The sequence below is a fragment of the Scyliorhinus torazame genome, chromosome 20, assembly GCF_047496885.1.
Source record: "Scyliorhinus torazame isolate Kashiwa2021f chromosome 20, sScyTor2.1, whole genome shotgun sequence".
Lineage (NCBI taxonomy): Eukaryota > Metazoa > Chordata > Chondrichthyes > Carcharhiniformes > Scyliorhinidae > Scyliorhinus > Scyliorhinus torazame.
The window spans coordinates 18,866,638-18,892,325 of NC_092726.1; the positions used below are offsets into that span (position 1 = coordinate 18,866,638).

Sequence of the window (25,688 nt, forward strand, 5' to 3'; positions counted from 1 at the left end):
CAACCAACGAGATGCAATCCTCATGCTTCATCTTCAAGGGGCACATGTCCTGCAGAATCTGTTTTGGCCTGCAGGAAAAAATCTTCCTGTGAAGCCACTTTGAATGTATTTTAGTTCTTCCCTGGTAACCGATGCCCTGATTGTAACTGATTTTTTTTAATGCTTTTTGCAGCTGGTGGGACTGATCATCTTGTGTATTGGCATTTACGCAGAAGTGGAAAGGCAGCAGAATAAAACAATGGACAGCTTCTTTATTGCTCCGGCCGTCATCCTGTTGCTGTTGGGTGTGAGCATGTTCACAGTCTCCTTTGCCGGCATGGTTGGAGCTCTCCGAGACAACAGGCTGCTGCTTAAAGTGGTGAGCTCCTTATTAAAACAACTAAATGCTTTTGGCTGACAGCAACCTGCCAGATAAATTCTGTTGGGTGCCTCCAGGCAGCTCATTGCCGGAATAATAATAATAATCTTTATTGTCACAAGTAGGCTTACATTAATATTGCAATGAAGGTACTGTGAAATCCCCTCGTCGCCACATTCCAGCGCCTGTTCGGGCACACAGAGGGAGAATTCAGAATGACCAATTCATCTAACAAGCACGTCTTTCGAGACTTGTGGGAGGAAACCGGAGCACCCGGAGGAAACCAATGTCGACACGAGGAGAACGTGCAGATTCCGCACAGACTGACCCAAGCCAGGAATCGAACCTGGGATCCTGGCGCTGTGAAGCAACAGTGCTAACCACTGTGCTACCTAGAGCATTTCCAGTTCCTGCCCGTGTCTCAGGTAGATCTTTGCAAAAGAGGGGAGCACTCAGCAGTGGTCAGGAGGATGGGAAGCAGTGACATGGAAGAGGTTGTTGGGAGCGGCTGGGGAGTGAGGCAGTGACAAGAAACAGAGTGGGTGGAAGGAGTGATTGGGAGAAGGGGGTGACAGAGTGATCAGAAGGGAGGAGCAGGAGAGGGAGGAGGGGCTTCAAGGCTTCAAGGAATTTCTTTACTCAAGAAGTGATCATGTTTGGAGCAACTTGCCAGATAATGGGAAGCGAAGCTTTGGGTGTTTAAAAGTGCAGTTCGATACCAGGCTGGGAGAGTTAATGTGGACGAGATGAGCTGTGATGGCCTTGTGTGGGTTAATTCCAGCTATCTCTCATTGGCAGGAGCAGAAACAGCACGTCTGAAATTGCGTGGGCCTATTTTTAATTTAAAGTAGTCTGTCAATCACATTGGCATATTGTTTGCTCTCGAGGATGTTTTCTCTTCTGTTTTCTGTGTGAATAGCATCTACTTGTGAGTTTTTTTATCTTTGTACCTCGGCAGTTCAAGGGCATGTTTATGTGTTTGTATTGCATTCAGTAGATGAATCTGCCAAGGTTAATTATAGCCCTTGTCTCTTCATTGTGCTCTAGTGGAATGGAACAAGGCCCACATCCCACATCCAGTGTGCCCTTTACATTCCAACAATAGCTTGGCAGATAATAATTCTGTCTTGCCATTTGCATGTTGGCACTGGGCCAGTTGTAGTGGCCTTGAGGGCGTTTGGAGAGGATGGGTGAATGTGGATGTAGACTATTCATTTTACTGAAATAAGAGCAGGTGATGACCCCATGGGTTTTTGAGGATTAAAAACCTTTCAGAAGCAGTTCCTGCCAGTCCATATCTAATTATTATTTAATGCATTGAACAATCTGAATTATTTGAAGGGTCACACAAGAGTTGATCCCCCTAGAGTGATAGGGAAATGAAACCTGCCTGAGTGTGACCAGTCCTTACTATTGCCTGCACTGAAGGACTATATGTATCCCATCACACATTCAAAACATTTTGATCATCCTTCAAATTTTCTGCCTGGGAGTACAGTGCACAGATTGTAAGAACGTTTTTGGAGTGCTTGTTCAAGGGGTCATTCATGATTAATCCCAAACCTTTGGTGTCAGCAGAATATTCAACAGTGAAAGTATAATGAGTGCACCTGGTCTTGCTGCTTTACCTTTTTGGAGGGATTACTGCACAAGTGTTCGGATCACTAACCCTGTCTGATTAGGCTCAGGGTCACTGAGCCCAGTTGTAGCGCACACACTGCAAATGTTGGCTGAGATCAAGCACCTTGGGGTATCCCAAAGCTGGCAACTTCTTGTCTCTACACCGCCTTCGCCAAGTGAGACATCAGGAGAAGCTAGCTCCTGCAAATCCAACTGGATTGAAAGGAGCCTGTCGGATTTGTGAAGAAAAACAACAAGCCATGCAGAGCTTTCTGAATGTTGCTGTTCCACAGGAGAACCCGACTCACCTTCTCTTCAACAAACAGCAACTTACATTTATATCACACCTCTAATATTGTAAAACATCCCAAGGGGAGCACACCAAAAGGACACATCTGCAGGGACCATCAAGAAAGGTGTTTACCATTCCCTTGTTATAAAGGCTCAGGGGACCCGAGACGATGAATTGACGGCAGTTTACTTTCAGCCATATGGGAATGCCGCAACATGGCATCCAGGACATAGGTCCCAACCGGGACTACCGATCATGCCAGTCCTAATCCGTGCCGGCTTTTAAAGGTTGATTCTATAGCTCCAGCTGATGGCCCCTCTGTCCATTAGCTGGGGAACTTGTATTCCACAACTTCCACTGGGAGATCAATCAGGTCATCCCCGTGGGTCTCAAGAGGGTTATTACACTTGTTTTTTTTTCCAATTCTTGTCCTTCAGCTTCCTCATCCAAAAACTCACCTGTGAGCATACTGTGACAAGTAAAAGACCCCATGGCGCTATTTCAAAAGGGAATACTCTCTGGTGCCCTGGTCACTATTTATCTTTCAACCAATATCACTAAAAACAACCTAGTTATTGTCAAATTGACACTTGTGGGATCTTGCTGTGTGCAGATTGGCGGCTGCATTTTCTGCGTTGCAACAGTGACTTCAATTCAAATGTATTCCATTGACTACGAAAGGCTTTGCGATATCCTGAGATTGTTATAGATGCTGTTGAAATACGAGGCCAGGGGGCAGCACGGTGGCGCAGTGGATTAGCCCTGCTGTCTCACGGTACCTAGGTCCCAGGTTCGATCCCGGCTCTGGGTCACTGTCTGTGTGGAGTTTGCACATTCTCCCTGTGTTTGCGTGGGTTTCGCCCCCACATCCCAAAGATGTGCAGGCTAGGTGGATTGCCCCTTAATTGGAAAAAATGAATTGGGTACTCTAAATTTATTTTAAAAAAAGAAATACAAGGCCAGAACTTTACATTACTCGGGTGGGCGCGTGCCCAACCCAGAAATGTGTGAAATTGTGCAAAAAGCCATCGGACATGCTTCCTTGCACTCGTGCAATATTTCAGTGAGCAGGCGTGCAATAGAGTTGGAACCCTGTGTCAGGGGGCGATAAGTGGGGAGGCTAGCAAAGTATCAGTTAATGTATGTTAATAGTGTTCGCAGAAAACACGGGTGGGCAATTGCACCTCCCCCCCTTTGAATAGTTATATAACTAGGTGATGGTGAGCATTTAGGGGGCTGCAGATAGTGAAAGCACTATTCCCAGGCAAAACGGAGCTGATTAGATAATTGGCCCTGTCTATCAAACCAGGAAGAGCTCGCAACACAGTGACTGAACCGCTACTGTCCATCCTGCCGATTTGCAGCCAACTTTGAATGTGTCATGCTGCAAATGAGTACTGAATAAATATGAGCATTGGTTCTCAGAGACTTGGGTGCCAGTTCCAATCAAGGAATCATAAGCAGGGTTATTTTTCTGCCATTGTGGAACCATAGCAACGTCCATGTTGGGGTCATTTACTATCCAGGTAATAAGACAAAGTGAAAGGTTGAAAAACTTGATGTAAAATCACAACATTAGCACAGCCTTTGTGATAATGGCGAAAATGATTTCAATTAAAGTAGTTACCGTGGAAATAAATGGGGCATTTAGTCCAAGTGTCATTTGTGTAGAATTAATCGTCAGGTTCCTTTGTGAGACTTTTTATGAATTTAAGTGCGAATGAACCGCTTCTGAATGGTAAGTGTTCCTTTGCAGTCTGATCATCTTATTCAGGTTGTTATACGTTTATGTGGCAATTCCTGCCGATTTCCTAACTTTTTCTGATAAGTTCAGTTAACTTGAGCGGCACGGTGGCAGAGTGGTTAGCACTGCTGCCTCACGGCGCCGAGGACCTGGGTTCGATCCCAGCCCCGGGTCACTGTGTGGAGTTTGTACCTTCTCCCCGTGTCTGCGTGGGTCTCACCCCCACAACCCAAAGATGTGCAGGGTAAGAGGATTGGCCATGCTAAATTGCCCCTTAATTGGAAAAAAAGGATTGGTTGGGTACTCTAAATTCAGTTTTTTTAAACTTGAGCTGATAGATTGATGGCTCTCCTGATGATCTGACCACCCAGTTGAGGTTTTGATCTCCAGCACAATATTTCAGTGAGCAGGCGTGCAAGAGAGTTGGAACCCTGTGTCAGGGGGCGATAAGTGGGGAGGCTAGCAAAGTATCAGTTAATGTATGTTAATAGGGTTCGCAGAAAACAAGGACGGGCATTGTGGATAGCACAATTGCTTCACAGCTCCAGGGTCCCAGGTTCGATTCCGGCTTGGGTCTCTGTCTGTGCGGAGTCTGTACATCCTCCCCGTGTGTGCGTGGGTTTCCTCCTGGTGCTCCGGTTTCCTCCCACAGTCCAAAGATGTGCAGGTTAGGTGGATTGGCCATGATAAATTGCCCTCAGTGTCCAAAATTGCCCTTAGTGTTGGGTGGGGTTACTGGGTTGTGGGGATAGGGTGGAGGTGTTGACCTTGGGTAGGGTGCTCTTTCCAAGAGCCGGTGCAGACTAGATGGGCCGAATGGCCTCCTTCTGCACTGTAAATTCTATGATAATCTATGACCTTTGAATAGTTATATAACTAGGGGTTGGTGACCATTTAGACGGCTGCAGATAGTGAAAGCACTATTCCCAGGCAAAACGGAGCTGATTAGATAATTGGCCCTGTCAACCAAACCAGGAAGAGCTCGTGACACAGTCGGCAGAACTCGGGATCTTTTAGTGGGTGATTTTTCTACCTGTGATGAGGTACGATCAATTGGACAAAGACAATAGTCGAATCCAACTGAGGCTTTATTGCTGTCAGATATGTGGCCTCCCACAGCAGCTGGTGAAATGGCTGCTGGTTGGAGGACACGCATATTTATACATGCAGGGACTACCGGCGAACCTGTAATACAGGTCCTACTGTACAATACCTAATACAGGTTCAACAGTGGTTTACCACATGTAATTAGAAATCTATGATGTTCTTGATGACCCTCACTCGGAAACAAATTGCTCTCTGTCCAGAGAGATATCAAGGGATGATTCAATGTGCTGAATTCAATGTGTCTTTCAGCTCTGAGACCAGGGTATAAATGCTGATCCACTGGGGATACTTTTGGACTTGTGTGACAAGTAGTCAGCAACCCTTTTTGCATCGCGATTGATGGTAATTTCCACTGAAATCAACCTCTCCTCACAGGTAAATGCAATCGATCCCATGACAATTTTGAAGAGGAATATGGAAGTTGTCCTGATGTCCTCGCCATCGCTCAACCAACATCAATAACAAACAAAAATAGCCATTATCAAATAGCTCCTTGTGGGACTCTGCTGAATGAAAATTGCCTATCACATATCCCACTTTCGAATAGTGGTGACATTTCAACACTAGTCGGTTGGATGTTTTGAGGTTGTGGAGAGGCACTCTTGAAATGCAACTTCTCTTATCACACAAGACAGTTGAAGGCTGGGGTGATTCCAATGAAGTTTCAGTACAACACTTGGTATTTTGCCACTTGAGCAAATGTTTGGCAACAAACTGGAGAGGAAGCTGCAACATGGGAAGGAAGGGCGGCTGAGAAGTTAGCATCAGGCAAGCTTCTGGGTCAGGTTTTTTTTTCTTCTTTCACCGTCTCTTTCTCTGCCACAAGCTGTCTCCCGTCCTTGATGAAGTTCAATCTATGTAAATAATAGATCTGTGTTCAGCCACAGTCGTGTCAGTCCCTCAGAGGCAACTTAATGAAGTTATCTGACAAAGTGATGTGGACAAAACTAATAGATCAGTTCAGGCTAGGGATTTGGGTATTACAGTGGTGAACTAAACGAGTCAGTCAGCAGGGCGAGCATCCTCGTTCAGTTTTTTTGTGTGGGCGGGATCATCCCAGATTTCAAGTCAAGTATTCACACTGATTGACAGAGCTGTTGTCCCCAAGCAATGAGACGTTTACAGCCATTTAAGCCAAAATAAATTATTTGATTTGATTTATTATTGTCACATGTATTAGTGAAAAGTAGTGTTTCTTGCATACGCAGACCGTACATCAGGAAGGAAGGAGAGACTACAGAATGTAATGTTACAGTCATAACTAGGGTGTAGAGAAAAGATCAACTTAATACGAGGTAGGTCCATTCAAAAGTCTGATGGCAGCAGGGAAGAAGCTGTTCTTGAGAGACCTCAAACTTTTGTATCTTTTTCCTGACAGAAGAAGGTGGAAGAGAGTATGTACAGGGTGCATGGGGTCCTTAATTTTGCTGGTTGCCTTTCGGGGGCAACCGGAATTATAGACAGAGTCAATGTTTTGTGTGATGGACTGGGCTACATTCACGACCTTTTGTAATTTCCTGCGATCTTGAGCAGAGCAGAATCCATACCAAGCTGTGATACAACCAGAAAGATTTATTTCAATGGTGCATCTGTAAAGGTTGGTGAGAGTTGTGGCTGACACGCCAAATTTCCTTCGTCTTCTGAGAAAGTTCAGTCATTAGTGGGCTTTTTTAACTATAGTGTCGGCATGGGAGGACCAGGACAGGTTGTTGGTAATCTGGACACCTAAAAAGTTGAAACTCTCGACCTTTTCTACTTCGTTCCCATTGATGTAGATAGGGCATGTTCTCCACTACGCTTCCTGAATTCGATGACAATCTCCTTCATTTTGTTGACATTGAGGGAGAGATTATTGTTGTCGCACCAGTTCACCAGATTCTCTATCTCATTCCTGTACTCTGTCTCATCATTGTTTGAAATCCGGCCCACCACAGTGGTGTCATCAGCAAATTTGAGAATCGAGTTGGAGGGGAATTTAGCCACACAGTCATAGGTGTATAAGGAGTATAGTAGGGGGCTGAGGACACAGCCTTGTGGGGCACCAGTGTTGAGGATATCGTGGAGAAGGTGTTGTTGCTTATTCTTACTGATTGTGGTCTGTGGGTTTGGAAGTTCAGGATCCAGTCACAGAGGGAGGAGCCGAGGCCCAGGCCACAGAGTTTGGAGATCAGTTTCATAGCAATAATAGTGTTGAAGGCTGAGCTGTAGTCAAAAAATAGGAGTTTGACATAGGTGTCTTTGTTATCTAGGTGTTCCAGTGTTAAGTGCAGGGCCAGGGAGATGGCGTCTGCTGTGGACCTGCTGCAGCGGTAGGCAAACTGTAGTGGATCAAGGAAATCCGGGAGGCTGGAGTTAATTCGTGCCATGACTAACCTCTCGAAGCACATCATGACGATGGATGTCAGAGCCACTGGACGATAGTCATTAAGGGTACACTGCTTGGCTTTTCTTTGGTACAGAGATGATGGTCGTCATCTTGAAGCAGATAGGGACCTCAAATTGTTGTAAAGAGAGGTTGAAGATGTCTGCGAATACCTCCGCCAGCTGCTCCGCGCAAGACCTGAGTGCTCATCCGGTCCAGCGGCTTTCCATGGGTTGACCTTCGAGAAGACTGCTCTGACGTCTGCAGTAGTGACCTCAGATACAAGTTCATCCGAGGCTTCCAGGGTGGAGGGGGGGTGGGCGTTGGAGCCGGCGATTTTACATGCCTTCATCTTGTAGCCCGTTATGTCTTGCAAACCTGCCATAGTCAGCGGGGATCCGTGTGGCTAGCCTGGGACTCGAGCTTGGTCCGGAACTGTCTTTTGGCACCTTTGATGGATTTCCTTAGATTATATCTGGCTTTCTCATAGAGGTCAGGGTCGCCTGCCTGAAACGCCTCAGACCTAGACTTCAGCAAGCAGTGGATATCCCTGTTCATCCAGGGTTTCCGGTTGGGAAACACGTGGATTTGCTTCTTTGGCACACAATCTTCTACACACTTACTAATGAAGTCAGTTACTGTAGTGGCGTACTCGTTCAGGCTGGTCGCAGAGTTTTTAAATACTGACCATTCACTGACTCGAAGCAGTCCCGTAGGAGATCATCCGATTCCTCAGACCAACATTGCACGACTTTCTTTGACAGATTCTCCCGCTTCAGTTTTTGCTTATAAGCCGGGAGCAGGACCACAGCCTTGTGGTCAGATTTGGCAAAGTGTGGACCGGCGATAGAGTGGTACGCATATTTGATATTTGTGTAGCAGTGGTCCAGGATGTTTGGGCCTCTAGTGGAACAGGTGACGTGTTGGTGGTAACTTGGTAGTCCGATCTTGAGCTTGGCCTGATTGAAGTCCTCGGCCACGATGAACAAGGCCTCGGGATGTTTCGTTTCAAGGAAATTTGTGGTGGCAAATATTTTGTCCAGCGCGATTTTCACGTCCGCATGGGGTGGGCTGTAAACTGCCGTCAGGATAACGGAGCTGAACTCCCGCGCAAGGTAGGAGGGGCGACATTTTAGCGTCAGGTAGTCTAGGTCCGGGGAGCAGAAACTCGCCAGTGTTGCTACATCGAGGCACCAGGAGGTGTTGATCAGGAGGCAGACCCATCTCTCCTAACCTTACCTGAGGCCGCTGTACGGTTGTAGGGCACAGTCTGGTGAAGCAGGGGCTGTTTAGTACCAGGCTAAATCGCTGGTTTTGAAAGCAGACCAAGGCAGGCCAGCAGCACGGTTCAATTCCCGTAACAGCCTTCCCGAACAGGCGCTGGAATGTGGCGACTAGGGGCTTTTCACAGTAACTTCATTTGAAGCCTACCTGTGACAATAAGCGATTTTCATTTCATTTAATTTCAGGAGTGAGCCATGTCTCCGTGAAACAGAGCACACAGCAGTGCCTCAGTTCTCTTTGAAAAGTGAGTCTGGCTTTAAGTTCGTTGAGCTTGTTTTCGAGAGATTGGACATTTGCTAGGAGTAAGCTAGGCAGAGGGGCTTTGGGGCCACATTGTTTCACTGGTGGAAGTGCCTGCCATTACAGGTTAGTCAACGTGGGAAGCATAGAGAGAGGGATCTCTTTCCTTATACACTGAAGTAGATTTTTCCACTATGGCATAGACAGCCACTCACATGGAGCAGGGATGGAGGCACACGTAACTTTGTTAACACTTGTCATCCAACTGTGAGTTCTGGGGTCGGCAAATTTTGTTAACAATGTTGACTCTCCCTAAGTTTAACATTTCCCGTGTAATTAAAATAATTAACGCAGTAAAAGTCACCAGAGTTGAACATGTTTGCAATTCAGTGTGCCAAATTTTCACCTGGAAGTTCTTAGAATCCCCACAATGCAGAAGGAGACAATTCGGCCAATTGAGCCTGTTCCGACCCTCCGAAAGAGCACCCTACCGAGGCCTATGCCTCCCATCCTATCCCTGTAACCCCACCTAATCTTTTGGACACTAAGGAGCAATTTAGCATGGCCAGTCCACCTAACCTGCACATCTTTGGACTATGGGAGGAAACCGGAGCACCCAGAGGAAACCCACCCAGTCACGGGGTGAACGCAAACCCACGCAGACAGTCACCCAGGCCTGATTGATCTCGGGTCCCTCACGCTGTGAGGCAGCAATGCTAATCACTGTGACGCCGTGTCGTCCTCTTGCATAAGAAAAATCATCATGAGCACATAGAACATACCCCTGAAACACACACAAGCACACAGCTCACTCTTACAAATCAGCCCTCACTCCTACCCACTATCTAGTTGATGGATTATGGAAACTGCATGTATCTAAACATTGGCTCCAGTTTGACTGTGACACATTTCACAGTAGAACAGCTTTCTTATTCCAGAGTTAGAAGGTTGTGGGTTCAACTCTCACTCCAGTGATCTACAAAGATTTAGAATAACCCGCTTTTGAATTTTATTCCTTCATTTATAAAGTCACTGATCCCATATGCTTTTGAACTTCTCTTTGAGGCTTTGTCTTTATATGCACTCACTGCACATCTCTCTATTTTGACATGCTCTTGTACCATTTTGTTCATTCTGTCTATCCTCATTCTTCCCAGGAAAATGAATCACTTCACACTTCACTGCAATAAAATTCATCTTCTATGCGCCTGCCTTATTTCACTAACATCTCTAGGCCATGCTGAAGTATACATCTTTCTTACTATTAACTACATTTTTGAGTTTCAAACGATGCTTTGTGTTGCTAAACCCAACTCATTAATATATACTAAGGGGCATGACTGCATACATCCCTCTGGCCAAAAAACAACTGGTCACCGCTTGTCCTTTTTCTGCCCCTTGAGTTATGGACAGGAGAAGGTAATTTAAACAGCACTGCTTTCTGCTCTCATCCCGCCGCCATCCCCCCCGCCTCTATGAACAGAAAGATCTTTTGATTTCCTTACCTCTTTATAAGCTGTGGCCTATTTCTCAACTCCTCAGTTTTGGTGTGATCCAATTTTCTATTAATAATCCCACAGCAGGCTTGAGGTAAAATGAACTCAAAGGGTTAGTTTGCTTGCACACTCAACCGGCAGGTGGCAGGCAGCAACATTTCCTCCTTTGCATTCATAGAGTAAAAGAGAGATAAAGAAAAGAAAAAAATTACAGTGCAGAGACCGCAGAGAAGAAATATATTGTTTCACATAGGTCCAGTCAGGATTAAAGTCTAATGATGTATTCCTTCACGGTTGAAAGTTGGTGCTGTATAATTTACTTTTCTGGTGGTGTTGGCTTTACATGATGAGTTGGCGTGCAGAGATAAATCAGTTTTACAGGCAAAGGTACAGACATTCCAGTAGAAACAGTGGAGATTGGACTATCGGGGGGAGCAGGATGCATTATTAGAAGCTGCTATCAGGTCAGCCATGATCTGATTAAACGGAATAGCAGGTTCGAAGGGCTGAGTGGCCGATTCCTGCCCTTGTTCATATGTGAGGATTGCAAAAGTTCTGCACAGCCAAGTTTCCAGCAAGAGAAATGTGCAACTGACCAGATAATCTGTTTTAGGTAGTGATCCGGGAATAAATATTGGGCACAACACTGGTGGAGAACTGATGCTTCCGCTGTTCTCAGTACCAAAGTGTCTGTGAATGAGAGTTCTTTATTAGGACAGCACATTTACAGGGCCTTTTGCCGGGTTCCACACGAAAAGGTGCAAATTAATCAGAAAGAAAATCATAAAACAGTATTCACTGTGACATCAATGTGTTGGAATAATAATAATAATAATAGGGCAGCACGGTAGCATTGTGGATAGCACAATTGCTTTACAGCTCCAGGGTCCCAGGTTCGATTCCGGCTTGGGTCACTGTCTGTGCGGAGTCTGCACATCCTCCCCGTGTGTGCGTGGGTTTCCTCCGGGTGCTCCGGTTTCCTCCCACAGTCCAAAGATGTGCAGGTTAGGTGGATTGGCCATGCTAAATTGCCCTTAGTGTCAAACATTGCCCATAGTGTTGGGTAGGGTTGCTGGGTTATGGGGATACGGTGGAGGTGTGGACCTTGGGTAGGTTGCTCTTTCCAAGAGCCAGTGCAGACTCGATGGGCCGAATGGCCTCCTTCTGCACTGTAAATTCTATGACATCTATGACATAACTATGTAGGGGGTAGGATCAGTACGTTTGCGGATGACAAAAAGATTGGTTGGGTGGTTAACAGTAAGGTTGAGTGTCTTGGGTCACAGGAAGATACAGACAGGATAGTCAAATGGGCAGAAAAGTGGCAGATGGAATTTAACCCTGAAAAGTGTGAGGTGCTACACTTTGGAAGGACAAATGTGACAAGGAAGTATTCAATGAATGGCCTGACACTGGGAAGTTCCGAGAGGAACAAAGGGTCCTTGGAGTGTTTGTCCATAGATCTCTGAAGGCAGAAGGGCAGGTTAATAGGTGGTGAAAAAGGCATATGGGACACTTGCCTTTATCAATCGAGGCATAGATTACAAAAGCAGGTAGGTCATGTTTGGAGTTGTATAGAACTTTGGTGAGGCCACAGCTGGAGTACTGTGTGCAATTCTGGTTGCCACATTATAGGAAGGATGTGATTGCACTGGAGAGGGTGCAGAGGCGATTCACTGGAATGGAACATTTTAGTTATGAAGAGAGGTTGGGTAGGCTTGGGTTGTTCTCGCTGGAGCAGAGGAGACTGAGGGGGCAACCTGATTGACGTGTACATGATTATGAGGGGCATGGACAGGGTGGATAGGGAGAAGCTATTCCCCTTAGTTGAAGGGTCAGTTACGGGGGGTCACAACGTGAGGGGCAGGAGGTTTAAGGGGGTTTTGAGGAAAAGCTTTTTTACCCAGAGGGTAGTAACGATCTGGAATGCATGGCCTGGGAGGGTGGTAGAGGCGGGTTGCGTCACATCCTTTAAAAGGTACCTGGATGAGCACTTGCCACGTCTTAACATTCAAGTTTGTAGGCCAAGTGCTGGCAAATGGGATTAGGTAGGCAGGTCAAGTGTTTTTCATGCATCGGTGCAGACTCGATGGGTCGAAGAGCCTCTGCTGCACTTTATTATTCTGTGATTCTCCCAATCCCCCATGCAGGGTTGCTGAAGCAAAAAACACATCCATTAAGTAATATCAACTAGACATGGGGGACGTTTTAACCCAAAGGTTTCTAAGCGAGCGGGTACTGCCGCGAGCTTCCCGCCGCTCGGCCCGGCGAGGCCATCACTGCTATAAAATGTTAATTGGTCCACTTATCGAGGCCCCATGGGCATCATGTCGCAAATCATGGTATGCCAGCTGAATCGTCGGGGCCATGCTTGCCAGCTCCCATGTAACAAAGGACAGCAGCACTTAAACTGCTCCTGCATGTTAGACGTTTTAGTTGCTGTGATATTTTGAGTCTAAAGTTCTGTTCCTTTTTCACAAACACACATTTATTTCCTTCCAACAGCCTTTGCACAAATCTCTCACCATACATCACCCGACAGAGGCCACCTGAAACCCCTTTACATATCAGTGTCAATTAATGGATACTTAACATAAATGAGACAACTAATTGCAATGTCTCTTAACCCATTACTTAACAGTCTCCCCTTCCTTGGAGAAAAAAAAAATTAGATGAAAACAAAATTTCAAGAAACTCAAAAACATACACATGATTTCCCCCCTTTTCTTTTGGACGAGAAAGAAGAAAAAAACAGTCACAGAAACAAGCGCCCTTCATTAACAATATCCAAAAGTTTCTGTGAACTCGCCCCACTTTTCGTAAAAGAGTCTTACAGTTGATAGCTCCTGTCGACCCATTTAATTTTTGTTATTTCCCCTCTGTCCAACTTCTGCTTCAAACTTACGATGTCTATCCGTAACCTCTTTTCATTGACACTTTTTGTAGAGTGCACATTTTCCCACAGGGATTTATTGTCAATGTGACAGTCAATAGGTATATTACCCAAATCCCCTAATCCCAAAATTTCTGTCAATATCATCCTTATATAAAACGCCATATCTACCGCCTCTACAAGGCTTAACGTCTCAGCAGCCAAATTGCTTTTTACCACTCTCCTTATTTTCTTTGTTTCCCACACAAGCGGGCAACATTTACCATTGTTCCCCAAAAGGAAAATTATAAAACCTCCTGCGCTTGAAACCCCATCAATAAATTTGCAAAAGACGCATCACTATAAATTATGAGTTTCAAGTGCTTACGGTCACCTAAAACCGGGAACTTCAAAACGCACTCCTGCATTTTAAGTTTGGGCAACGATTTATTTGCTCTTATTATGTCTTCCGCTTTGGGATCATTCATTTTTGTACTCAACTCTTAAGACATCAAAACTCACGTCCGGTCTAGTCTGTCTACCTAACCAGTTTAGTTGCTCAATTAAACTTCGCAGTTGATCTTTTTCTATCTTTAAAACCATTGCGTCTTTTTGTGAAACTTGGCCACGACTAATTGCTATTGGGCTGATGCTTTCCAAATAAAATTGCTGACGTAAAGTTGCCCCTAACTTAATCTGTCCAATTTCCAGTCCAATATATTTAAATGCACCGGAAGCTTGACTTCCAACCCTGAATTCTTTCCTCAAACCAGAGATTACAATAGCTTCAAAATCACTAGTCCCACCCCATAAAAAATCATCGACATGCATCATAAAAATGTCAGAAAGATTTCCTTTATAGTGCCAGTAAAACATTGCAGGATCTGCTTTCAACTGGCAACAGCCTAACTTTAACAAAACTGACCTTACCGAAAAATACCAGACACTAGATGCATCATTTAATCCATATACACATTTGTTCAACTTCCAGAGTACCCCTTCTGTGTTAGCTGCTTCTTTAGGAGGACGGAGAAAAATGTCTCTCTGGAGCTGATGCCCGAACAAAAAGGCAGCTTTTATATCTATAGATTTGCATTCCCATGCCTTTGTGGCTAATAGAGCCAAGAAGATCTTTAAAATAACCTTTCCTGCTGTAGGTGAATCTACCCTTAAATCCTGATCTTCTAAGTTTTCTTCAAATCCCCTTGCCACAAGCCTGGCCTTTGCCTTATAAGGTCCATCCGGAAGAACCTTTTCTGTGCAAATCCATCTGTGGGATAGAGCTCTTTGTCCCCTATCCGGTACTTCCGTGTATACCCCAAATTCACTCCAAGTATGCAATTCTTGCTGTTTAGTTTCTTTGATAACTTTTTCATCTCATTTATTTGAAGCCACCAAAATCTCACGTGCATGTGGGCTTCTACTCCTATTAGTATTCGTAGTCTTACTCATGTTCCGAGATCTTGATAAACTATGTCCCCTCTCCCGCCTGGTATCTCGTTCTGTACTGCTACTGCTTGATCTTTCCCTTCTGCTGTGGGATGTCCTTTCAATAGTTCTTGACCTTTTCCTGCAGAGCTGTTCACTATCCAATGTACTATCTGAACTGGCACTGCATTTCTGTGCCCTCCATTTTTGAACTTCGTTTTCCCAATCCATTGTCTTGACTCCTTCCCTGAATGCTGTACATTCAACCAATGTTTATACTTTCCAGTGGCCTTCCCTGCTCTATTAATAACAGTTGCATCCTTCCATTGACTAGACCCTTCAGGCAAGTATGTCACTTTTGTACCAACTTTTGGCAGTTGCCCTTTCGGAAAAATGGCCTGTTCTAATCCATCAGAAGTGTTGTGTTCCTCCACAGAAACCCAGTCTATATCAGTTAATTGGTCCTCATAGTTCTGTAACACATGCGTACCAGATGACTCTGGTTCCTCGTCATGTCTGTCTACTCTGTCTAAATTTGAACATTTGTAATCTGTACCCATTGTCCTTGATGGATGTACCCTAACAGTTTGATTACCATGTTGCAAAATAATTGTTTTGCCATCTATGCCTATGATCTTCCCTGGGCTTTTCCATTCATTATAATTGTCTCTCTTATAGTATACCATGCCTCCTTGCTGACAAATGGCATCTGATGGCCGTACGTTATGTCTTAAAGCTCTGCGAATTCTTTCAGAGACTTATACTTCCAAAAAAGCTTTTCTACTGCTATGTAATGCATTTAAATGTTCAGCAAAACCAGAGCTAATTGTAGTCCCCTCCCAAGCTGGAGGCTGGTCATCCAAAATGGACGGAATTTTTGGATTTCTACCAAACACTAATTGATAAGGACTATAGCCCCCCCACCATCTGCAATGAATTCTTTGCATGTACTGCCCATGCTAAAGCTGAATTTAGCCTGCAATTTGGTCGATCTGCCAAAATTTTCCGAAGCATGTCATCCATGACAGCATGATTTCTTTCACAGACACCATTACTAAATGGGCTTTCTGCAGCCGTATACATAACACTGATATTCATGTTTTCACACATATCCCTAAACTCATCATTCGCAAATTCTCCCCCATTGTCCGTAAGGAATTTTGCCGGTGGACCCATTCTATCCCTATCCATTTTTCCACGATTTGATCCAGAATTACTCTCTTTTCTTTACTTCATACAATCATTGATTGACTAAATCTGGTTGCTAAATCTACAGAATGCTAAATAAATATATTATTTGCTTTATCCCAGATCTTGAGGTCCGTGGCCACAATGTCGTTAAAATCCCTGGCCAAAGGTAGGGTTACTTTCGGTCGTGCTGGTGTCCTTCTGTACTTCCTATAAACTTCATAGCGGTCACTAACCTGTTCTATCAGTTTAGTATATTTGTCATCCCTTACCCCTGCATCCTTTAATAAATGGTTCAGCCTCCGAGGAGACGGATGTGCAAAGTGCCTATGCAGTTTTAATACCACAAGCTTTTTATCAGCGAAAGTCCCATTTTCAACTGCTATTAACACATTCTTAACCATTCTACTTGAAATATTATTTGGCAATAATGGAATACAATAGTGTCCCGACTGTGTAAATTGTAAGTCCACCGTCTTTCCAAAAACTGTTGCCTTATCCTGTTCCATATCCAGTTTCATCTGTGCTTTCTTCATCGACGGTCTGCTCAGAAGCAAAGGTATCTCACTTGATACAACATCCGTGCTCATGAAATGATTCACTCTGGCAATATTGCAAGGGATCACCACTCTTTTCAGCGACTTCAGAGTATTATCATCCCCAAACCTGAAACTTGTGGAACTTTCAAATTCCTTAACCTTGTTACGATTTTCAGCATTCAAAGAGTCCAGATAACACTTTCACCAGTCAATTCCACACACAGTAGATGAGCGGCCACTGTCCAATACAGCACAGTTGAAGGATTCTGCAACCAACACCCTCACTAACGGCGTAAAACTGCTTGTCAATAGGACAATGCCTTCTTTCTGGTCACTATCTTTTTCCTCTTCTGAATCTTCCGTGTCATGTGTCGCTTCAAATACTCTTTCATAACGAGTTGGACAGTTGAAAGCATAATGGTATTGAGAGTCACATCGGAAACATCGATTTATCATACCCCGGGCATTTCTGGGGTTCATCTTCCTGTTGTAGGTTCTAACTGGGTTTCTGTCTTCCTAATTTCCTTGTCTTGGTCTCCTTCTAAAGTATTGAGCCCTGTTCGTAGCCATACAATTTCACCATCCTGTTAGTACTGCATCTTCCATATTCTACCTTATTGCAGGCTGACCTATTTGGGTCATCAGAGCCATCGGAATCGAATGTTTCCCCAGAAACTTTTGTAAAGCTTTTGTCATCTGTTCGAATAAGGTATCCGTATCAGTAAACTGACCTCCTGTCAAAACCAGGAGCCTATCCATGTTGCTCACTCTAGCACAGTCAAGTAATTTAAAGGCCAACACAGACTGTGGAAATTCCAGGTTGTGTTTCTGCAGTCTTTTATATCGCCTGCCAAATTCCATTATATAGTCTCCCATGGAGATATCCTCCATTTTACGGAACTTATCAAAATCCGACCATGCTTCATACGCACTTAACAAGTCACCTTTCTTATAAATCTTATCCATATAATGTAATAAAGTCTCCAGACCTTTTTCTGCGTCTAACTCTTCCAATTCCAGCTCAGAAAGCACTTTGATTCGGATTTTACTGCCATATGGTAAAGAAAGAGCCAATGCCATACCTTGTTTTCTCTTTCCCAAAGCAGTTACCTTAGTCCACATAACTACTGCACTTCTCCATTGGTCATACGATTCCCTTTCAGAAAATAAGGGAGGATAGTCATATCCAGCCATCTTTATCCTCGGTTCAGCCATATATCACTTTTTTTTTTCCTTTTCTCACTCACTCCTTGGTTTGATCTGGAAAAGTTGTAACTTTCAACCCTTCACATTTACACAGCAACCATCCTCTGCTACCAATTGTTAGACGTTTTAGTTGCTGTGATATGAAAAGTCTAAAGTTCTGTTCCTTTTTCACAAACACACATTTATTTCCTTCCAACAGCCTTTGCACAAATCTCTCACTATACATCACCTGACAGAGTCCACCTGAAGCCCCTTTACATATCAGTGCCAATTAATGGATACTTACCATTAATGAGACAACTAATTGCAATGTCTCTTAACCCATTACCGTGGGGCAGCACGGTAGCATTGTGGATAGCACAATTGCTTCACAGCTCCAGGGTCCCAGGTTCGATTCTGGCTTGGGTCACTGTCTGTGCGGAGTCTGCACATCCTCCCCGTGTGTGCGTGGGTTTCCTCCGGGTACTCCGGTTTCCTCCCACAGTCCAAAGATGTGCAGGTTAGGTGGATTGGCCATGATAATTTGCCCTTAGTGTCCAAAATTGCCCTTAGTGTAGGGTGGCGTTACTGGGTTATGGGGATAGGGTGGAGGTGTTGACCTTGGGTAGGGTGCTCTTTCCAAGAGCCGGTGCAGACTCGATGGGCCGAATGGCCTCCTTCTGCACTGTAAATTCTATGATAATCTATGATGATAATTACTTAACACTGCAGAGCCAGACCCACTCAGCTCGCAGCCATGCCACTGAGACAACCAGCCACAAGATTTGGCGATGCAGAATGGAGAGGCTACTGGAAGCAGTCGAGGCAAGACAGGGTATCCTGTTCCTTCGATGGTCAGCCACAGAGCAGCAAGTGCACCTGGGAAGAAGTGACAGTAGCCATCAGCTCGGGGAGTGTAATCACCTGGCTGCCTCCACCACATGTACATTCTGGGGATACACCTAGCCGCAGTCGTAGAGCACGGAAGACTAGGCACATCGAAGGCACTGTGGTGGAGGGTGGAAAGGGGTAGGTAAAGGGTAAGAGGAGATAGTGCGTATTGGGGGTAAGGAGGGGGAAGGGTGTGGTAGGGGTGGGGAAAGTTTGGCAGCACCTTCGGGAAAGTGGGGCAGTGGTGGACACTCTGTGAAACCCATTAAAATATTTGCACCGTGACACTTTCTTCCGCTATGTGGCCCGGGCACCAATCCTGTACTCCTTTTCTGGACATGGGGGTCCTATCAGGTGATGGGTGTGAGCAAGCACTCAGCAGACAGGCAGGGGTCAGACTATGGCATAGATGAAGAGCATCAGCTCTCTGTGGGTTATCATCACCCCTCAACCCTTGACAGTGACCCGCTGACAACGCTGACACAGTCCCATCGCCCGAGAGTGATGTTAACAGACCCGAGAGGGTGAGAAATGGCGAGTAGTTGGGGGGGGGATGGTGAAGGGTAGGATGCAAAGGAATGGGGGAGTTGACGGAAAGGGGACTGGGGAGAGGGGGAATGACAGATGAGGCCATGTCCTATATGAAGCAGGTGAGGTTGAAGGCCTCAGCAATCCGGGCTTCCTGGGCCTTCGCAGCAGCCACCTGTCCTTCATCCTCCAGTCCAAAATATCGTACGTACTGCCCAATATCTGTAAGGAATTGGAGAGGGTGTGAGACTGACAACCAGCGATGTCTTCCACTCCGGGTCCCTCCAGTTCCCCCATTGCTCCTCCCCACCCCCACCCCCCTCGGCACGCCCTGCGCACACATCCCTGGACAATGTACCCCAGTCACCCGCACATAGCGTTGCCTGGACTGGGCACAGGTCCACTCCCGGGTGCACCCACCCACCCGCTGTCCCAGATGCTGGGGCCCAGTTCTGATGTTGGACACTGCATCTATGGTGTTGCTTCCTGCAGTGTCCAGGCATCATGGTCTGATTGGGATGCTCGGCAAAACTCCCACAAGCTACATGGCACGCCTACCCACAGGAATCCACTTGGAAAATGTGAGGTGCTCACTTAACTACGATTGCCAAATCGCTTTTGGGCCTTTTGGCTAAGGTGAGCGTGAGATCAGGTGTAATGCCTGGATCTGGTATGTCTCTATTGTGGGGACCATGAATTGGATTCAATTTGAATTGGGTTTTAGAGCAGGCAAGGAACTGGATTAGGGGTTTGCACCTGTCCACACTCAGAGCTCTGGCTTTGTAACTATGATAAAGTAATTTAAAAAAAAACTACGATTGCCAATTCCCTAGTAGCTGTAGACTTCAGCCGCGTGGCCAGAAGCCTCTGTGGTCAGTGGGAGATATAGATGGTCCTTGGGACAGACGGACTAGAGTTGTCCCGGAATGGGAACACAAGATCCAGGGGTTGGCATGGTGGACCCGTAGGCGATTAGATACCCCCCACAGCCGAGACCATGGGCAGCCCACCCCACCCCCAGCTCTGAGACCCCACCCCCCAGTACCCCCGGCTCCTTGCCTGTGAGAAAAGATGGCTAGTCACCCCGCAGCAGCCCGACAGCCAGTTTCATGTTTTTACATGGAGTACTAATCGGCCCCCGGGTGACCACTTGCTGGGGAGGTCATTGGATCGGGGGTGACTCCCGCTAATTGTATGGAGATTGGCCTTAACTGGTGATTATTGGTTTCTCGCCACGTTAAGACACGATCAAGATTTCGACAACTGGAGTGGGCCGGTTAGATCGCAAACCGATCGGCACCCGGCGCGGTTACCGTTTTTGGCCTCTTCTGCTTTTTAACAGCCTCGTCGCGCTCTCGCTTAAGCGCGACCCGGCCACAAAATCATGGTCTATATGAAAAAAACAAAAAACACTGGACAATCTCAGTAGGTCTGACAGCATCTGTGGAGAGAGAAGGGAGCAAACGTTTCTAGTCTGCATGACTCTTTGTCAAAGCTGTTCTGTATGAGTCAGCTATTTGTGGAGAAACCTGTTGACCTCTGTGCACAGTTGTTAAATGCTGTTAACTCAGGGGAAAGCTGATGAACATTAAACAGTTAGCAGTTAAATGTCAAGCTGCACTCTGCGGCAAAATGAGGCAGTTAGGTGCTTTTATTTGTTGTTAGAAATGGATTAATAAATCTCCTGGGTTTATATTTAAATTTCTCTGGCTCCTGCTTCAGTCAGTTAAGTTGAAAAATGGAGAAAGTGTTTCTTAGAAATTGGTATCACTGCTTGACAGCAGTGTGTTTAGCAGGGTGAATAACAGACTAAAAACAGAATGCTGAGTTGTCCAAAAAAAACGGCCTCCTCAGCTTATTTAACTTAATGTTTGTTCCTTTGACTGAAATGCAGTTGGCTTGAGAGGGAAAAAAATACAAAGAAAGAAAAGGGCCTGGACTCTAAATGTCCAGATGTAAATCCAGGAAACGGACCAGACCAGGTGTGAATCCAGGAATCGGATCAGTCCAGGTAAGAATCCAGGAATGGGACCAGTCGAGGTGTAAATCCAGGATTCCCACCAGTCCAGGTGTGAATTCAGGATCGGATCAGTCCAGGTGTGAATCCAGCAATCGGACCAGTACAGGTGCAAATCCAGGATTCGTACCAGTCCAGGTGTAAGTGCAAGAATCGGAGCAGTCGAGGTGTAAATGCAGGAATTGGACCAGCCCAGGTGTTAATGCAGGAATGGGACCAGTCCAGGTGTAAATGCAGGAATCAGACCAGCCCAGTATTAATGCAGGAACGGAACCAGTCCTGGTGTAAATGCAGGAATCGAACCAGCCCAGGTGTTAATGCAGGAACGGGACCAGCCCAGGTGTTAATGCAGGAACGGGACCAGTCCAGGTGTAAATGCAGGAACCGGACCAGCCCAGCTGTTAATGCAGGAACGGGACCAACCCAGGTGTTAATGCAGGAACGGGACCAGTCCAGGTGTAAATACAGGAATCGGACCAGTCCAGGTGTAAATGCAGGTATCGGACCAGTCCAGGTGGAAATACAGGAATCGGACCAGTCCAGGAGTAAACACAGGAACGGGACCAGCCCAGGTGTTAATGCACGAACGGGACCAGTCCAGGTGTAAATACAGGGATCGGACCAGTCCAGGTGTAAATGCAGGAATCGGACCAGTCCAGGTGGAAATACAGGAATCGGACCAGTCCAGGTGTCAATACAGGAATCGGACGAGCCCAGGTGTTAATGCAGGAACGGGACCAGTCCAGGTGTAAATACAGGAATCGGACAGTCCAGGTGTAAATGCAGGAATCGGACCAGTCCAGGTGCAAATGCAGGAATCGGACCAGGCCAGGTATAAATACAGGAATTGGACGAGCCCAGGTGTTAATGCAGGAACGGGACCAGTCCAGGTGTAAATACAGGAATCGGACCAGTCCAGGTGTAAATACAGGAATCGGACCAGCCCAGGTGTAAATACAGGAATCGGACTAGTCCAGTTGTAAATACAGGAATCGGACCAGTCAAGTGTAAATACAGGAATCGGACCAGCCCAGGTGTTAATGCAGGAACGGGACCAGTCCAGGTGTTACTGCAGGAATCGGACCAGTCCAGGTGTAAATTCAGGAATCGGACCAGTCCAGGAGTAAATACAGGAATCGGACCAGACCAGGTGTAAATACAGGAGCCGGACCAGTCCAGGTGTAAATACAGGAATCGGACCAGTCCAAGTGTAAATACAGGAATCGGGCCAGTCCAGATGTAAATACAAGACTCGGACCAGTCCAGGTGTAAGTACAGGAATTGGACCAGCACAGTTGTTAATGCAGGAATCGGACCAGTCCAGGTGTTAGTGGAGGAACGGGACGAGCCCAGGTGTTAATGCAGGAATCAAACCAGTCTAGATGTAAATGCAGGAAACGGACCAGTCCAAATGTAAATGCAGGAACCGGACCAGTCCAGGTGTAAACCAAGGAATCGGACCAGTCCAGATGTAAATGCAAGAACGAAATCTATCCAGGTGTAAATGCAGGAACCGGGCCATTCCAGATGTTACTGCAGGAATCGGACCAGTCCAGGTGTAAATACAGGAACCGGACCAGCCCAGTTGTAAATACAGGAATCAGACCAGCCCAGGTGTAAATGCAGGAATGGGAACAGTCGAGGTGTTACTGCAGGTTCGGACCTGTCCAGGTGTAAAATTAGGAATCGGACCAGTCCAGGAGTAAATATAGGAATCGGACCAGCCCGGGTGTTAATGCAGGTACGGGAACAGTCCAGGTGTTACTGCAGGAATCGGACCAGTCCAGGTGTAAATACTGGAATCGGACCAGCCCAGGAGTAAATACAGGAATCGGACCAGTCCAGATGTAAATGCAGGAATCGGACCAGTCCAGGTGTAAATACAGGAATCGGACCAGTCCAGGTGTCAATACAGGAATCGGACGAGCCCAGGTGTTAATGCAGGAACGGGACCAGTCCAGGTGTAAATACAGGAGTCGGACAGTCCAGGTGTAAATGCAGGAATCGGACCAGTCCAGGTGCAAATGCAGGAATCGGAACAGTCCAGGTATAAATACAGGAATCGGATGAGCCCAGGTGTTAATGCAGGAACGGGACCAGTCCAGGTGTAAATACAGGAATCGGACCAGTCCAGGTGTAAATACAGGAATCGGACCAGTCCAGGTGTAAATACAGGAATCGGACCAGTCCAGGTGTAAATACAGGAATCGGACCAGCCCAGGTGTAAATACAGGAATCGGACTAGTCCAGTTGTAAATACAGGAATCGGACCAGTCAAGTGTAAATACAGGAATCGGACCAGCCCAGGTGTTAATGCAGGAACGGGACCAGTCCAGGTGTTACTGCAGGAATCGGACCAGTCCAGGTGTAAATTCAGGAATCGGACCAGTCCAGGAGTAAATACAGGAATCGGACCAGACCAGGTGTAAATACAGGAGCCGGACCAGTCCAGGTGTAAATACAGGAATCGGACCAGCGCAGTTGTTAATGCAGGAATCGGACCAGTCCAGGTGTTAGTGGAGGAACGGGACGAGCCCAGGTGTTAATGCAGGAATCAAACCAGTCCAGATGTTACTGCAGGAATCGGACCAGTCCAGGTGTAAATACAGGAACCGGACCAGCCCAGTTGTAAATACAGGAATCAGACCAGCCCAGGTGTTAATGCAGGAATGAGAACAGTCGAGGTGTTACTGCAGGTTCGGACCTGTCCAGGTGTAAAATTAGGAATCGGACCAGTCCAGGAGTAAATATAGGAATCGGACCAGCCCGGGTGTTAATGCAGGTACGGGAACAGTCCAGGTGTTACTGCAGGAATCGGACCAGTCCAGGTGTAAATACAGGAATCGGACTAGTCCAGGTGTAAATCCAGGAATCGGACCAGTCCATGTGTAAATACAGGAATCGGACCAGTCCAGGAGTAAATACAGGAATCGGACCAGTCCAGATGTAAATGCAGGAATCGGACCAATCCAGGTGTAAATACAGGAATCGGACCAGTCCAGGTGTTAATGCAGGAACGGGACAAGCCCAGGTGTTAGTGCGGGAACGGGACCAGCCCAGGTGTTAATGCAAGAATCGGACCAGTCCAGATGTAAATGCAGGAACCGGACCAGCCCAAATGTAAATGCAGGAACCAGACCAGTCGAAACCCAGGAATCGGAGAGTCCAGATTTAATGCAAGAACCAAATCTATCCAGGTGTAAATGCAGGAACAGGGCCAGTCCAGGTGTTACTGCAGGAATCGGACCTGTCCAGGTGTAAATACAGGAATCGGACCAGTCCAGCAGTAAATACAGGAATCGGATCAGCCCAGGTGTTAATGCAGGAATGGAAACAGTCCAGGTGTTACTGCAGGAATCGGACCAGTCCAAGTGTAAATAGAGGAATCGGACCAGCCCAGGTGTTAATGCAGGAACGGGACCAGTCCAGGTGTTACTGCAGGAATCGGACCAGTCCAGATGTAAATACAGGAACCGGGCCAGTCCAGGTGTTACTGCAGGAATCGGACCAGTCCAGTTGTAAATACAGGATTCGGACCAGTCCAGTTGTAAACACAGGAATCGGACCAGCCCAGGTGTTAATGCAGGAATGGGAACAGTCGTGGTGTTACTGCAGGAATCGGACCTGTCCAGGTGTAAATACAGGAATCGGACCAGTCCAGGAGTAAATACAGGAATCGGACCATCCCAGGTGTTAATGCAGGAACGGGAATAGTCCAGGTGTGACTGCAGGAAACGGACCAGTCCAGGTGTAAATACAGGAATTGGACTAGTCCAGGTGTAAATCCAGGAATGGGACCAGTCCATGTGTAAATACAGGAATCGGACCAGTCCAGGAGTAAACACAGGAATCGGACTAGTCCAGGTGTAAATACAGGAATCGGACCAGTCCAGGTGAAAAATGAAAACCGCGTATTGTCACGAGTAGTCTTCAATGAAGTTACTGTGAAATGCCCCTAGTCGCCACATTCCGGTGTCTGTTTGTGGAGGCTGGTACGGGAATCGAACCGTGCTGCTGGCCTGCCTTGGTCTGCTTTAAAAGCCAGCGATTTAGCCCAGTGTGCTAAACCAGCCCCTAAATACAGGAATCGGACCAGCCCAGGTGTTAATGCAGGAATCGGACCAGCCCAGGTGTTAATGCAGGAACGGGACCAGTCCAGGTGTTACTGCAGGAATCGGACCAGTCCAGGTGTAAATACAGAAATCGGACCAGTCCAGGAGTAAATACAGGAATCGGACCAGACCAGGTGTAAATACAGGAATCGGACCAGTCAAGGTGTAAATACAGGAATCGGACCAGTCCAGATGTAAATACAGGAATCGGACCAGTCCAGGTGTAAGTACAGGAATCGGACCAGCCCAGTTGTTAATGCAGGAATCGGACCAGCCCAAATGTAAATGCAGGAACCGGACTAGTCCAGGTGTAAACACAGGAATCGGACCAGTCCAGATGTCAATGCAGGAACCAAACCAATCCAGGTGTAAATGCAGGAACCGAGCCAGTCCAGGAGTTACTGCAGGAATCGGACCAGTCCAGG

General features: G+C 46.4%; 1 protein-coding gene across 3 annotated transcripts in view; it reads left to right on the forward strand.

Moving 5' to 3' along the window:
- LOC140396932 (tetraspanin-15) overlaps positions 1-25,688 on the forward strand; it is a 282,924-nt gene that overhangs the window by 44,734 nt on the left and 212,502 nt on the right. For all 3 annotated transcript variants that reach the window (XM_072485869.1, XM_072485868.1, XM_072485867.1), the window contains exon 2: positions 173-358. In XM_072485869.1, coding sequence (XP_072341970.1) covers positions 173-358 — 186 coding nt within the window. The remainder of the gene's footprint in view (positions 1-172; positions 359-25,688) is intronic.